The 16,146-nt window shown below is 46.7% G+C and overlaps 1 protein-coding gene across 1 annotated transcript in view; it reads left to right on the top strand.

Annotated features, from left to right (window-relative positions):
• The window catches only part of LOC147730560 (gamma-crystallin 1-like), a 48,013-nt gene extending 32,189 nt beyond the window's left edge, over nucleotides 1–15,824 (top strand). Inside the window, exon 3 of the mRNA XM_086958599.1 lies at nucleotides 15,485–15,824. Within this exon, the coding sequence (XP_086814725.1) occupies nucleotides 15,485–15,760 (276 nt within the window). The 3' untranslated portion in view covers nucleotides 15,761–15,824. The remainder of the gene's footprint in view (nucleotides 1–15,484) is intronic.
• Nucleotides 15,825–16,146: the final 322 nt, after the last annotated feature.

The raw sequence follows: 16,146 nt of genomic DNA, 5'->3' as shown, positions 1-16,146 counted from the left end.
ATTAATCTTAGTCACTGGTGATTTCTTGGGGTTGAATTCTATTCCATCATTTTTCACCCACTATGTTGGACAAGGTATTTGTGTACTACGCAGCGCATTCAGATAGCACACTTTTGGGGATTGAAGCAGCAAAAGCGAGCGCATTTTAAAAACCCTGTTTTCGTCGAAATATCTTTTAAAATTACTTTATTAAACCCTGCTTTTAATTGTTAGCTCAGCGCATACCTGCACTATAATCGTCACTCACACCGCTGCTTTTGCGGGACTTCGGCAGGGATACACGCTTGGCGGCCATCTTGGGGATAGGTTGGGACGTGTTGTGGCGCCATTTTGGTGAGCGCTCTAGTGCTCAGGCGTGCAGGCGAGTCCCCTACTTAAGACGTGGAAGGGCATTCTCAGATGTGAGACCCTTGCTCATTGCACCATCAGGATTCAAGCAAACCGGGCCGAAGACGGCTGTAATGCCAGAAACCGGTCCCCGGGAGCTTGTTTCCTTCCCAGTGTAAGAATTGGCTTATGTAGTTTGGTTTGCCCTGTTCCCATCATGCACTGGGACAGGAACAGACTAATTTGCATACAGCCAGGTTCTGAAACTGGGATGGTGCAGTGAGCTAAAAAACGGTGTTGGATCTAGCCCTGATCTCTTGACTGGGTGAGAGCTTTCTGCTTAATTCAGAGACTCTGTCCCTCACCACCCCTTGTTGTAAATATTTTTGTCCACCCTAAGCGTGGAAGGGTATTCTCAGATGTGAGACCCTTGCTCATTGCACCATCAGAATTCAAGCAAACCGGGCCGAAGACGGCTGTAATGCCAGAAACCGGTCCCCGGGAGCTTGTTTCCTTCCCAGTGTAAGAATTGGCTTATGTAGTTTGGTTTGCCCTGTTCCCATCATGCACTGGGACAGGAACAGACTAATTTGCATACAGCCAGGTTCTGAAACTGGGATGGTGCAGTGAGCTAAAAAACGGTGTTGGATCTAGCCCTGATCTCTTGACTGGGTGAGAGCTTTCTGCTTAATTCAGAGACTCTGTCCCTCACCACCCCTTGTTGTAAATATTTTTGTCCACCCTAAGCGTGGAAGGGTATTCTCAGATGTGAGACCCTTGCTCATTGCACCATCAGGATTCAAGCAAACCGGGCCGAAGACGGCTGTAATGCCAGAAACCGGTCCCCGGGAGCTTGTTTCCTTCCCAGTGTAAGAATTGGCTTATGTAGTTTGGTTTGCCCTGTTCCCATCATGCACTGGGACAGGAACAGACTAATTTGCATACAGCCAGGTTCTGAAACTGGGATGGTGCAGTGAGCTAAAAAACGGTGTTGGATCTAGCCCTGATCTCTTGACTGGGTGAGAGCTTTCTGCTTAATTCAGAGACTCTGTCCCTCACCACCCCTTGTTGTAAATATTTTTGTCCACCCTAAGCGTGGAAGGGTATTCCCAGATGTGAGACCCTTGCTCATTGCACCATCAGGATTCAAGCAAACCGGGCCGAAGACGGCTGTAATGCCAGAAACCGGTCCCCGGGAGCTTGTTTCCTTCCCAGTGTAAGAATTGGCTTATGTAGTTTGGTTTGCCCTGTTCCCATCATGCACTGGGACAGGAACAGACTAATTTGCATACAGCCAGGTTCTGAAACTGGGATGGTGCAGTGAGCTAAAAAACGGTGTTGGATCTAGCCCTGATCTCTTGACTGGGTGAGAGCTTTCTGCTTAATTCAGAGACTCTGTCCCTCACCACCCCTTGTTGTAAATATTTTTGTCCACCCTAAGCGTGGAAGGGTATTCTCAGATGTGAGACCCTTGCTCATTGCACCATCAGGATTCAAGCAAACCGGGCCGAAGACGGCTGTAATGCCAGAAACCGGTCCCCGGGAGCTTGTTTCCTTCCCAGTGTAAGAATTGGCTTATGTAGTTTGGTTTGCCCTGTTCCCATCATGCACTGGGACAGGAACAGACTAATTTGCATACAGCCAGGTTCTGAAACTGGGATGGTGCAGTGAGCTAAAAAACGGTGTTGGATCTAGCCCTGATCTCTTGACTGGGTGAGAGCTTTCTGCTTAACTCAGAGACTCTGTCCCTCACCACCCCTTGTTGTAAATATTTTTGTCCACCCTAAGCGTGGAAGGGTATTCTCAGATGTGAGACCCTTGCTCATTGCACCATCAGGATTCAAGCAAACCGGGCCGAAGACGGCTGTAATGCCAGAAACCGGTCCCCGGGAGCTTGTTTCCTTCCCAGTGTAAGAATTGGCTTATGTAGTTTGGTTTGCCCTGTTCCCATCATGCACTGGGACAGGAACAGACTAATTTGCATACAGCCAGGTTCTGAAACTGGGATGGTGCAGTGAGCTAAAAAACGGTGTTGGATCTAGCCCTGATCTCTTGACTGGGTGAGAGCTTTCTGCTTAATTCAGAGACTCTGTCCCTCACCACCCCTTGTTGTAAATATTTTTGTCCACCCTAAGCGTGGAAGGGTATTCTCAGATGTGAGACCCTTGCTCATTGCACCATCAGGATTAAAGCAAACCGGGCCGAAGACGGCTGTAATGCCAGAAACCGGTCCCCGGGAGCTTGTTTCCTTCCCAGTGTAAGAATTGGCTTATGTAGTTTGGTTTGCCCTGTTCCCATCATGCACTGGGACAGGAACAGACTAATTTGCATACAGCCAGGTTCTGAAACTGGGATGGTGCAGTGAGCTAAAAAACGGTGTTGGATCTAGCCCTGATCTCTTGACTGGGTGAGAGCTTTCTGCTTAATTCAGAGACTCTGTCCCTCACCACCCCTTGTTGTAAATATTTTTGTCCACCCTAAGCGTGGAAGGGTATTCTCAGATGTGAGACTCTTGCTCATTGCACCATCAGGATTCAAGCAAACCGGGCCGAAGACGGCTGTAATGCCAGAAACCGGTCCCCGGGAGCTTGTTTCCTTCCCAGTGTAAGAATTGGCTTATGTAGTTTGGTTTGCCCTGTTCCCATCATGCACTGGGACAGGAACAGACTAATTTGCATACAGCCAGGTTCTGAAACTGGGATGGTGCAGTGAGCTAAAAAACGGTGTTGGATCTAGCCCTGATCTCTTGACTGGGTGAGAGCTTTCTGCTTAATTCAGAGACTCTGTCCCTCACCACCCCTTGTTGTAAATATTTTTGTCCACCCTAAGCGTGGAAGGGTATTCTCAGATGTGAGACCCTTTCTCATTGCACCATCAGGATTCAAGCAAACCGGGCCGAAGACGGCTGTAATGCCAGAAACCGGTCCCCGGGAGCTTGTTTCCTTCCCAGTGTAAGAATTGGCTTATGTAGTTTGGTTTGCCCTGTTCCCATCATGCACTGGGACAGGAACAGACTAATTTGCATACAGCCAGGTTCTGAAACTGGGATGGTGCAGTGAGCTAAAAAACGGTGTTGGATCTAGCCCTGATCTCTTGACTGGGTGAGAGCTTTCTGCTTAATTCAGAGACTCTGTCCCTCACCACCCCTTGTTGTAAATATTTTTGTCCACCCTAAGCGTGGAAGGGTATTCTCAGATGTGAGACCCTTGCTCATTGCACCATCAGGATTCAAGCAAACCGGGCCGAAGACGGCTGTAATGCCAGAAACCGGTCCCCGGGAGCTTGTTTCCTTCCCAGTGTAAGAATTAGCTTATGTAGTTTGGTTTGCCCTGTTCCCATCATGCACTGGGACAGGAACAGACTAATTTGCATACAGCCAGGTTCTGAAACTGGGATGGTGCAGTGAGCTAAAAAACGGTGTTGGATCTAGCCCTGATCTCTTGACTGGGTGAGAGCTTTCTGCCTAATTCAGAGACTCTGTCCCTCACCACCCCTTGTTGTAAATATTTTTGTCCACCCTAAGCGTGGAAGGGTATTCTCAGATGTGAGACCCTTGCTCATTGCACCATCAGGATTCAAGCAAACCGGGCCGAAGACGGCTGTAATGCCAGAAACCGGTCCCCGGGAGCTTGTTTCCTTCCCAGTGTAAGAATTGGCTTATGTAGTTTGGTTTGCCCTGTTCCCATCATGCACTGGGACAGGAACAGACTAATTTGCATACAGCCAGGTTCTGAAACTGGGATGGTGCAGTGAGCTAAAAAACGGTGTTGGATCTAGCCCTGATCTCTTGACTGGGTGAGAGCTTTCTGCTTAATTCAGAGACTCTGTCCCTCACCACCCCTTGTTGTAAATATTTTTGTCCACCCTAAGCGTGGAAGGGTATTCTCAGATGTGAGACCCTTGCTCATTGCACCATCAGGATTCAAGCAAACCGGGCCGAAGACGGCTGTAATGCCAGAAACCGGTCCCCGGGAGCTTGTTTCCTTCCCAGTGTAAGAATTGGCTTATGTAGTTTGGTTTGCCCTGTTCCCATCATGCACTGGGACAGGAACAGACTAATTTGCATACAGCCAGGTTCTGAAACTGGGATGGTGCAGTGAGCTAAAAAACGGTGTTGGATCTAGCCCTGATCTCTTGACTGGGTGAGAGCTTTCTGCTTAATTCAGAGACTCTGTCCCTCACCACCCCTTGTTGTAAATATTTTTGTCCACCCTAAGCGTGGAAGGGTATTCTCAGATGTGAGACCCTTGCTCATTGCACCATCAGGATTCAAGCAAACCGGGCCGAAGACGGCTGTAATGCCAGAAACCGGTCCCCGGGAGCTTGTTTCCTTCCCAGTGTAAGAATTGGCTTATGTAGTTTGGTTTGCCCTGTTCCCATCATGCACTGGGACAGGAACAGACTAATTTGCATACAGCCAGGTTCTGAAACTGGGATGGTGCAGTGAGCTAAAAAACGGTGTTGGATCTAGCCCTGATCTCTTGACTGGGTGAGAGCTTTCTGCTTAATTCAGAGACTCTGTCCCTCACCACCCCTTGTTGTAAATATTTTTGTCCACCCTAAGCGTGGAAGGGTATTCTCAGATGTGAGACCCTTGCTCATTGCACCATCAGGATTCAAGCAAACCGGGCCGAAGACGGCTGTAATGCCAGAAACCGGTCCCCGGGAGCTTGTTTCCTTCCCAGTGTAAGAATTGGCTTATGTAGTTTGGTTTGCCCTGTTCCCATCATGCACTGGGACAGGAACAGACTAATTTGCATACAGCCAGGTTCTGAAACTGGGATGGTGCAGTGAGCTAAAAAACGGTGTTGGATCTAGCCCTGATCTCTTGACTGGGTGAGAGCTTTCTGCTTAATTCAGAGACTCTGTCCCTCACCACCCCTTGTTGTAAATATTTTTGTCCACCCTAAGCGTGGAAGGGTATTCTCAGATGTGAGACCCTTGCTCATTGCACCATCAGGATTCAAGCAAACCGGGCCGAAGACGGCTGTAATGCCAGAAACCGGTCCCCGGGAGCTTGTTTCCTTCCCAGTGTAAGAATTGGCTTATGTAGTTTGGTTTGCCCTGTTCCCATCATGCACTGGGACAGGAACAGACTAATTTGCATACAGCCAGGTTCTGAAACTGGGATGGTGCAGTGAGCTAAAAAACGGTGTTGGATCTAGCCCTGATCTCTTGACTGGGTGAGAGCTTTCTGCTTAATTCAGAGACTCTGTCCCTCACCACCCCTTGTTGTAAATATTTTTGTCCACCCTAAGCGTGGAAGGGTATTCTCAGATGTGAGACTCTTGCTCATTGCACCATCAGGATTCAAGCAAACCGGGCCGAAGACGGCTGTAATGCCAGAAACCGGTCCCCGGGAGCTTGTTTCCTTCCCAGTGTAAGAATTGGCTTATGTAGTTTGGTTTGCCCTGTTCCCATCATGCACTGGGACAGGAACAGACTAATTTGCATACAGCCAGGTTCTGAAACTGGGATGGTGCAGTGAGCTAAAAAACGGTGTTGGATCTAGCCCTGATCTCTTGACTGGGTGAGAGCTTTCTGCTTAATTCAGAGACTCTGTCCCTCACCACCCCTTGTTGTAAATATTTTTGTCCACCCTAAGCGTGGAAGGGTATTCTCAGATGTGAGACCCTTGCTCATTGCACCATCAGGATTCAAGCAAACCGGGCCGAAGACGGCTGTAATGCCAGAAACCGGTCCCCGGGAGCTTGTTTCCTTCCCAGTGTAAGAATTGGCTTATGTAGTTTGGTTTGCCCTGTTCCCATCATGCACTGGGACAGGAACAGACTAATTTGCATACAGCCAGGTTCTGAAACTGGGATGGTGCAGTGAGCTAAAAAACGGTGTTGGATCTAGCCCTGATCTCTTGACTGGGTGAGAGCTTTCTGCTTAATTCAGAGACTCTGTCCCTCACCACCCCTTGTTGTAAATATCCCTACTTAAGACGGTCTTCACTGGCTGGTCGGCCCTGGACAAGATATTTGTGTACTACGCAGCAGATTCAGATAGCACGCTTTTGGCGATTGAAGCAGCAAAAGCGAGCGCATTTTAAAAACCCTGTTTTCGTCAAAATATCTTTTTAAATTACTTTATTAAACCCTGCTTTTAATTGTTAGCTCAGCGCATACCTGCACTATAATTGTCACTCTCACCGCTGCTTTTGCAGGACTTCGGCAGGGATACACGCTTGGCGGCCATCTTGGGGGTAGGTTGGGACGTGTTGTGGCGCCATTTTGGTGAGCCCTCTAGTGCTCAGGCGTGCAGGCGAGTCCCCTACTTAAGACGGTCTTCACTGGCTGGTCGGCCCTGGACAAGGTATTTGTGTACTACGCAGCGCATTCAGTTAGCACGTTTTTGGCGATTGAAGCAGCAAAAGGGAGCGCATTTTAAAAACCCTGTTTTCGTAGAAATATCTTTTAAAATTACTTTATTAAACCCTGCTTTTAATTGTTAGCTCAGCGCATACCTGCACTATAATCGTCACTCTCACTGCTGTTTTTGCGGGACTTCGGCAGGGATACACGCTTGGCGGCCATCTTGGTGGTGGTTGGGACGTGTTGTGGCGCCATTTTGGTGAGCGCTCTAGTGCTCAGGCGTGCAGGCGAGTCCCCAACCTAAAGCTGTCATGGCGACGCGCAGCGGTGACGCGCAGCGGGAGCGCCTTTTTCGCGCCGGAGTCAAGCCGGAGTCAAGCCAGAGTCATGCCCGTCTGCGCCGATCAGCGCTAAGGAAGAGCAAGGCGCCTTGGGACCCTGCCCCTCAGATTATAGGAGGTTTGTATTCCAGGGAGGAGGTATTGACTTTTAGACAGCTGTCCCCAGATTGTGCCTTCTGGGTCTGTGACCCGCTGTGTGGTCCTTTAAGTTGCGCCTGCGGCAATTTTTCTCTTAAGACCCCAACCCCTATTTCAGCTCCTATTGAGCTCACCACTACTGATGTACCACATATAGGGCCTGTGACCTCCCGAGAACTTACTATTCTGCATCTTAATGTGAGATCAATGGTCAAAAATCACTCTGCGATCCACGATCTCATTATGGAGGAGGCCCCAGACGTTCTTCTTATGACTAAAACGTGGCTACAGGAGGAGTCTACAGCTGTAGTGAATCTGGCACTTCTGCAGGGGTACTACATCTATACCCACAATCGTAATTCTAGGGGCGGGGGCATTGCCATGGTAGTCAAGTCCTGCTCTCCTTGTGTCTGGAAGGTGTTGAACCTGGTTGGCTGCGAGAGTGCACATTTTAATGTTACGGTCAGTCACCATTTTACCTCCTCCGGACTCTTGATTTATCATCCACAAGGCAATGATACTGCTTTCAGGAAAGCTCTTCTTGAAATGGCCAGCTCCCTGGCAATGGATTCTGCTAATTTCAGTATCCTTGGAGATCTCAATCTCCATTTTGATCGACATCTTACTCCATCGATTAGCAGCACTATTGCAGATTTAGAGGCACTGCAGTTAAGCCAGCTGGTAACTCACCCTTCACATGTGGGTGGGAATATATTGGACCCCATCTTTTCGAATCTGTTGGGTGCCAAGGTTCCGCAGCCAAGTCCAGTTGCCTGGTCTGACCACTTTCTAGTGAAATTGCATCTTCCGATTGCTGACCTTCCTTTTAAACCGTTAGATAGAGTTATTTTTAAACGTCCTTGGAAAAAGCTAAAGCTGGAAGATTTTCACCGCCTCCTTGTTGAAAATCCGCTCGGTCCCTTCAAAGAGGTGGAATCTGGCTATGATCTTTTCTGTGCCTGGATCAGCCGGGCTTTAAACGCTTTGATCCCCGCCATGTGGAGCAAATGTCCCTCCTCAGAGCCAAGTCCATGGTATGATAGTGCCTTGTTACCGCTTATAAAAGCATGTAAACAAGCGGAACGGGATTGGCGGAAAACTTACGAAGCTGGGAAAAAGACTGTATATCTTACTAAAGTCAAAAGCTACCATAGAGCCATATGTAGGGCCCGCGCGGCCTACTATTCTAAGGAGTTTAAGAACAGCTCTAATGCGTCGAAATTGATCTTCAAAGTCCTTAAAGATCTGACCGTGAAAAGAGCTCCCACAGCGGAAATCTGTTCTAAGTCTCATTGTGAAGATCTAGCGGTCTTTTTCCTTGAAAAGGTTCAGGTTAACTACCGTTCCTTTCCTTGCTCTATTCCTTTGAGTGAGGTCTCGAAAACCAACCCCTCCACGAGTGCAGTTCTTTCGACTCTCCCTTGCCTGTCGGAGGAGGTATTTGATAGGCTGGCTACTACAGTAAAATCTGGGTCTCCTGCGGACCCTCTTAGACCGGCGCAGTTTAGGGAACCATCTATTCTTTGTCTCCCTCCTGTGCGCCAGCTCATTAACCAGTCCTTTTCCTCAGGCACTGTGCCAACTAAATGGAAACAGGCTTTTGTTACCCTAATCTTAAAGAAACCCATGTCAGACCCCCTCAAATTGGAGAATTATCGACCAATCTCCTTGCTCCCATGGGTTGCGAAGGTGGCAGAGGCCCATGTTAATGGTATGCTATCGGAACATCTACAGAGGGCTAAAATTCTGGATCCCTCCCAGAATGACTTCCGTGCTGGCCACAGCAGCGAGACAGCTTTACTCTCAATGACGGAACATCTGCGGTCTGAGCTTGATTCTGCTCAGACTGCGGCACTGGTGTTACTTGACCTCAGTGCCGCGTTTGACACGGTTTCACACTAGATTCTGCTACAACGTCTTGAACAGGCCGGTGTCTCTGGTACAGCACTGGACTGGTTTCGGTCATTTTTAGCCGATTGCTCATTTAGGGTTACAATCCCGCCCTTCGAGTCTAAATCCTATCCGCTCAAACAGGGAGTGCCTCAGGGGTCGGCACTGAGTCCCACATTGTTTAATCTGTATGTGCATCCGCTGGCTGCGGTCGCCAAGCATTGGGACCTGAATATGGTCTCTTATGCTGACGATACGCAGCTGGCGGTGACACTGAGTGGGAGGTCTGACCTTGAGGCCCCCAGGTTCTGGGACGGTCTCTTAGCAGTAGCGGGCTGGATGACAGCTAACTGTCTTCAGCTCAATGCTAATAAGACAGTGGTCCTGATCGTGGGCAAATAGAGCAGCCTATGGGGCGATGAGTGGTGGCCTCCAGAGTTAGGTGTTAATCCAACCTCGGTTTCGGAGGTTAAAAACTTGGGTGTCTGGCTAGACTCTGCCCTCAGTTTCTGCAGCCACGCAAAAAAAGTGGCAGCTACTTGTTTCGGAAATTTGCGAGGGCTTAGGCCCATCCTGGAATTTTTCGATGCCTCTACCAGGCAGCTGATTATGCAGGCTACTATCTTATCACGGCTCGATTACGCCAGCTCGCTCCTGATGGGGGCCAATCAGGCGGAAGTCGCTCGGTTGCAGCGTGTTCAAAACGCTGCTGCTAGAGCTCTGGTGGGTCTGCCGAAGTTTTGTTCCGTGAAAGAAACTATCCGGACACTATACTGGCTGCCCATGGCACAACGGATCGATTTTAAGACCTTATGTTTGGCTTTTAAGATCCTTAAATTGTCCTCCCCTCAGATCCTTGAGAACCTTCTTATTTTTTATGTTCCGTCTCGTTCCTTGAGGTCTTTGGGTCAAAACCTGGCTCTGGTCCCGCGGTTTAAGCTCTGCCGTGCCGGAGAACGCTCCTTTCGGGTTTTGGCTGCTAAGCTATGGAATTCCCTTCCATTCCAAATTCGTGCATTAGATGACCTGTTTGTTTTCAGGAGGGCTATCAAAACCCATTTGTTTCCTTCTGCATTTTAGCATTTCACTTGTCTGCTACCTGACTCTTTGATGTCTTCTGTGTTATGTCTTTTGCCTGTCCAAAGCGCCGGGATGCCCCTTTGCTGGGGCAGCTGTGCTCTATAAAAGTGTTTTTAACATAACATAACATAACATGTTACTTTGATTAGTGACAAGCCATATGCAAACCAGTCTTGGTTCTACTACAAAACAGCCCAATCTGTAAACTGACATTTGCCCTTGTTATGGGAACACAATCATTTTCAGAACCGTCATGGCCTATTTAGGCATTGTCAGTGAGGTACAGCTTGAGTCCTATGGCACAGTGAATATTTCTGATCTCACTGTTCGCACGTAGGGCATCTACTACAAAAAAGAGTTCTTAAATTAATTTCAGTCACTGGTGATCTTTGCTTGTCACTTTGTTGATTTATTCAGCTAAGTACACATTGATATAAAGGATAATAATCAAGCTCATGGCAGGTGTAACAGGAGTATAAGTGAGTCCAAGTTTAGAAGACCACCAGTTTGGGGACCATAGTGTATGTGGTCCTCCAAATATCAGGGCTTAAAATTTGTTTCATTGACATTAAGTGAGCTTGCCTGCATCCAGGTGGTCTTAGCAGAAAGACAGACGTGGAGCTAATGCAGGAGACATCAAAGGTCAACGTCATTGAAGGAGGCAATAATTTAAGTGTCATTGCTCTATGGCAGCAGACAAAAGATGGAAGACCTATTCATTGAAGCCAAGTTGGTTAGATACAGATTAAAAAGTGTAGGACCTAACGAGGAGCCCTCAGGAAAACCCACATGAAACGGCTGTAGGGCTGAGCAAAAAGGAGGTATATGAGCAGCTTGAGTATGTTCGCAAAGGAAAGACGAGGCCCAGTCTAAAGCTCTGTCCAGATACTTATGTAGAAAAGAAGATTTATCAAGAATGCACAATGGCTTCAAATTCTGCACACAATTCTAAAAGAATAAAAGTGGATCTCCTACACCTATTGAAAAGAATCAGAAATCATCATATATGGCAAGCAGAGAAGGTTTGAGAGAGATTGAGGTGAATGAAAGCAGTTTATGGATGTCCTCTTTTGATGCATATGGCAACAAATGGATCTCTAAATATTGTAGATCTGAAGATCATAATTACTTTAGATCTGAGGATCAGTCATAGGCTTCTTCAGAAAAGGTAAGTGTAAAGTATCTTTGTAATGCTGAGGAACAGAGGCACAGACAAAAGGGCTTTGGAGACCAATTGAAGATCTAAACTTGATGAATTGGGTCACGGAAAGGACGAGTGTCTTAACCATTGCCAGATATTTTGAGTATCATCCTCAACATACCAGCATAAAGAACTGCATAGTTCTTCAGTATGCTTGAACAATTACCAGATGTCTGTATTCTGGAGGAATAGAAGTATGTGGAGGCTTTTTATGTTATATTTTCCATGTGCAGTTGTTAACACCTTCAGCGCGGCACAAATTTTCTCGCTGTGCTGAAGGTTCTAAATAACGGGCGTGGCCATGACGGAACGGTTCGGTCATAAGCACATCCCAACTGTCGCTTGTGACGGAACCGTTCCGTCACAAGCATCGAAGGGGTTAACAGCCACTTCATAAGTCTGCTTAGAAACATCAGACAAACTGTCACAACCAGAGTGATGAGAACATGTGGGTGTTTAGGTCAATCCTTCCCTCTACCCCTATAGGTCTACTCACCACATTGGATTAGGTCAAGGATGGTTGAGAAGATACACACTGAGGAGAAATGGAGGTGAAAGAGAGACGCATTCATGCAGGCTGGTATTCAGAAACTCTGAACTGGATCAACAAGGCACAGCGTCTAAAGTCTCAAGCTATAGTTGGTCTGATCTCCACCTAGACACGAGAGAACATAAATTAATAAAATTATTCCACAATACAAACGAAACTTGAGGCCAAATAAATCAGGACTCGCTATGTTTGAATAGATGGAATGCTGCTTGTTTTCCGCAATAGTAATGCAAGTGCTACTCCGGAACCAAACTAAAGCTGGAAAGCCACTGCAGGACCTGGAAGGAGGCAACGTGGGAAAAGGGAGGAAATGTGCAATAGATTAAAAAAGGCAGGTAACAGGACATTAAAGAACTAGGAAATCCAGGGAGCCAAACAGGGAAAAAATACACCAAATTGAAGGAACAAAACAATTCAGGTGCAAACTATAATGAGATGTGAGTAGCCACAACCACTTATGTTGACAGACAAGGTAGTTCTGTTCAGGTGGCTCTAAATACCTTGTTTTTCCTTATTGACCTGAAAGAGTGCTTGTCTTATAGTGACTCGGCTGCACAACTGACTCAAGGAGATGCAATTTTTCTGGTAATGTTCCTTATCTTCCATTTCCCTGCGAGCTACCTCCTCAATATTTCTAGCATTCTATGTCTCTTGTGTCTTAATCTGTCCTTTCACCATATTCATTCCAGATTCTTTCAAATGCACTTTGCAGCACCTAACTTCTTTGAGTACCAGGGAGGATGTTGGGAGTAGGGGTACTAATGCGCTGGCTTAAGAAGGACAATGCTGTTGATCATTAATGATATTTATTTATTTATTTATTTATAACAACATTTGTAAAGCGCGAACGAAGGCCCTTGGGCATCTCGGCGCTGAAGTTACTGCAGTGTTTAACCAACAAGGGGGGCTGAGGTTCATTGATTAAAAAGTCAGGTCTTAAGTTGCTTGCGGAAAGACCAAAGGGAGGTGCTGGTTTTGATTGAGTGTGGCAATGTGTTCCACAATTTCGGTGCGGCTACAAGAAATCTTCTGTCACCCCATGTGACAGATTTGGTTCGGGGGACCACCAGTTCGTATGAGCTGGATGAGCGCAGTGTTCCGGATGGGCGGTAGGGGATGAGATTTTGGGTGAAGAACGCGGGTCCAGCATTATGTAGAGCCTTGTATACCAAGCACAGACTCTTGAACTTGATCCTCATTCTCACCGGAAGCCAGTGAAGCTGTCTTATAGTGGGTGACACCGGTTGGTATTTGGGAATGCGCCCTAGGAGCCTGGCGGCTGCATTCTGAATAGCCTGCATTTTCAGTAGCACTCTCTCCTGGGCACCAAGAAACAAGGCGTTACAATAGTCTAGGGTAGACAAGACCAGGGAGCTCGCCAATGTTTTGCCGGCATTCTCGGGTAAGAAAGGCAGAATTTTCTTGATAAGCCTTAGTTTGTGGAAGGCTGAGGAGGAAATCTGGTTTGCGTGTGGTAAAAAGTTCAGACGATTGTCGAACATGACTCCCAAGTTCCTCACCTTGTTGACCGGGTCTGGGGGCTGGCCCATGGATGAAGGCCACCAAAGGGGGGACCACTCCGGGGATAGGTTGCCAAAAATTACAACTTCCGATTTATCGGAGTTTAATTTCAGGCAATTATGAGCCATCCAGCTCCCAATTGCCAACATGCCCTGATTGAAATTGTTGGCTATTTTAAACCCGTCATTCTTGACGGCGAGGACCAGTTGAGTGTCATCTGCGTAGGAAGTGAGGCTCATCCCGTGTGCCCTGATGACTTTGGCAAGGTCCGACATATAAATGTTGAATAGTGTCGGACTTAGGGATGAGCCTTGAGGAACTCCACATGGCAGTGACAGGGGGGAGGATTCAAAAGGTCCGACAGTGACGACCTGGGTCCTGTTTGCCAGGAAGGAGGCAAGGAGATTCTTAGCATTGCCTCGGATGCCTATGCTCTCGACACGGTCGACCAAGGTGGCATGGTCGACCGTGTCGCAGGCCGCCGATAGATCCAACAGGATCAGAACAGCTGTTCCTCCCGCATCCCGGATGGATCTGATGTCATCCGCCGCTTTGACCAAGGCGGTCTCAGTTCCATGGAATTGGCGGAAGCCAAACTGAGATTCATCCAGGAGTTTGTTTTCCTCGATAAAGGAAGAGAGTTGGGAGTTCATGATTTTTTCTACTAGTTTCACTAGTAGTGGGAGACTGGCAATAGGGCGGTAACTTTTAAGTTCTTCCTTGTCGAGGGTGGGTTTTTTGAGGAGCGGTTTTATAAGGGTTTTTTTTAATGTCTCTGGGTAAATGCCTGTACAGAACATGGAGTTACAAATAGCAGTCATGGCCGGAAGAACTGCCTCCATAATCGGACGTAGGACCTTCAGGGGACATGGGTCTAGGGCCGAGCCCGATTTCATGGACGATACGATGTTCTGTACCTGTGAACAAGTGATCTCTCTAAACTGCAGAAAGATGGGACCCTGATAGTAAGTTGAAGGCCTTTGGGAAGGAGTGGCGTTGTTAGCAAAAACCCGATAGATATCATCTACTTTGCTAAAGAAAAATTTGGACAGAGCATCGCAAAGAGCTTGGGCCGGGGGAGGTGTTAGATCAACAGAGAGACCAGCTAATTGTTTAGTGGTCTCGTATAGAGATTTATTCGAGTTTTTAGCAGTTTCTATTTTATCCGCATCTAATTAATCTCTATTTTGGAGTTTATCTCAGAATTGGTGTGATTGAAGCTAGGGGATGTTCCACATGCACCTTCTTCTCAATTACCTGTAGACCATGCAGTAGGCAGTGCAAATCTAAAATCGATGTAGGCAATCTCTAGTATTCTCATTAATAGCCTGGGCACACGTCTTAATTTTGCTAATTCATTGCCAAAACTGCACAGCAAGAGCATATAGGAGCCATGAGCTTAAATTCTGCAGAAAACAGGTTCATATGTTCAACATAGGTGTGCACTGTCAAATCTGGACTGTCATTTCTGGTTGCGAAATTCGCATAATTTGCTTTTGGGTAGTTACGTGAAATTACAAGGAAATGTGGAAAACTTGTACATAATTATGTGAAATACAAATCTGCCATTTAGAGCTATATGTTAGTGTGAAATGTGTTTTTGTGTCTAATTTTGGACGCAAATGCACATTTTGTGCTTAAAAAAATAGCACCAAAAACACAAGTGTCTCGAACAATTGGCGCTCGCTTTCTGATTGATCATGCTGTTCCTGCTCTCCAGTACCATATTTCCGCCACGAATAGGACATAAAAACTCAACAAAGTGTAATGGGGTGATTTTAGAAATTTTGATGGGCAAGGTTAATGCCAAATTCTCACAATGTTTCCACTTATAGCCTCGTAATTGCAATTTCACCCAGGACTAATGGTAACTTTGATCGATGAAGGGCCTATTGGGGAAATGGTTGATAATGACAAGAGGGAATGTTAGAACAGAACACTTCATCATTTTACAGACGCACTAACGTTAACGTGCATTCACTGTCAGCTTTTATACAGTGATCCACATGATTTTATTCTTAGGTAAATAATGAATTATAACAGTTTTTGTGACCTAAAATTACATTCTATATAAGAAAACACACATTTACATTCCTTTTTTGTCTTCCCTTTTTGCCAGTACCGGGGTTTATTCCGAATTCGAGTCTATGAAAGAGAAGATTTTCGAGGTCAGATGATGGAGTTCACGGAGGATTGCCCAAATGTCTTTGAAGAGTTCAACTACAACGACATCCACTCCTGCAATGTGCTTGAGGGTCACTGGATATTCTTTGAAGAACCAAACTACAAAGGACGCCAGTACTACCTGAAACCGGCTGAATACAGGAGGTTCACCGAGTGGGGTGCAGCTACTGCCAGGGTTGGCTCCTTTAGACGTGTCCAAGAGCTTTATTAAAATGCATCCCTCCATGAATCTGCGACATGTTTCCTCAGCACTGAATAAAGTATTTCAGACATTGTTTTCCTGTTTTCTGTTTTGTGACTAGTGGTTGCTTTGAGTGTTGAGGGACGGCTGTTGCAAATTTACCTGACACCTTTACTGTTAGTGGAAAGCGTGGGTAGTTCCTAACTTTATGATGTTAGACACTAAGCTAGACTCATCGTATCACACTAGTCCATCCTAGTATGATTTGACCAATGTTACTTGCCAAATTACTCTTACACGTGTTTCCTAATAATATAAAGTTCCTAACTTTATGATGTTGTACACTAAGCCAGACTCATCCTGTCACACTAGTTGCTTCAGATCTCCTGCAACCTCAGTAGCCATCTCTAGCCATC

This window comes from Lissotriton vulgaris, chromosome 2_1 (genome assembly GCF_964263255.1).
Source record: "Lissotriton vulgaris chromosome 2_1, aLisVul1.2, whole genome shotgun sequence".
Lineage (NCBI taxonomy): Eukaryota > Metazoa > Chordata > Amphibia > Caudata > Salamandridae > Lissotriton > Lissotriton vulgaris.
The sequence above is the reverse complement of the archived record's forward strand: the minus strand, read 5'-3'. Positions and strand labels throughout refer to the sequence as shown.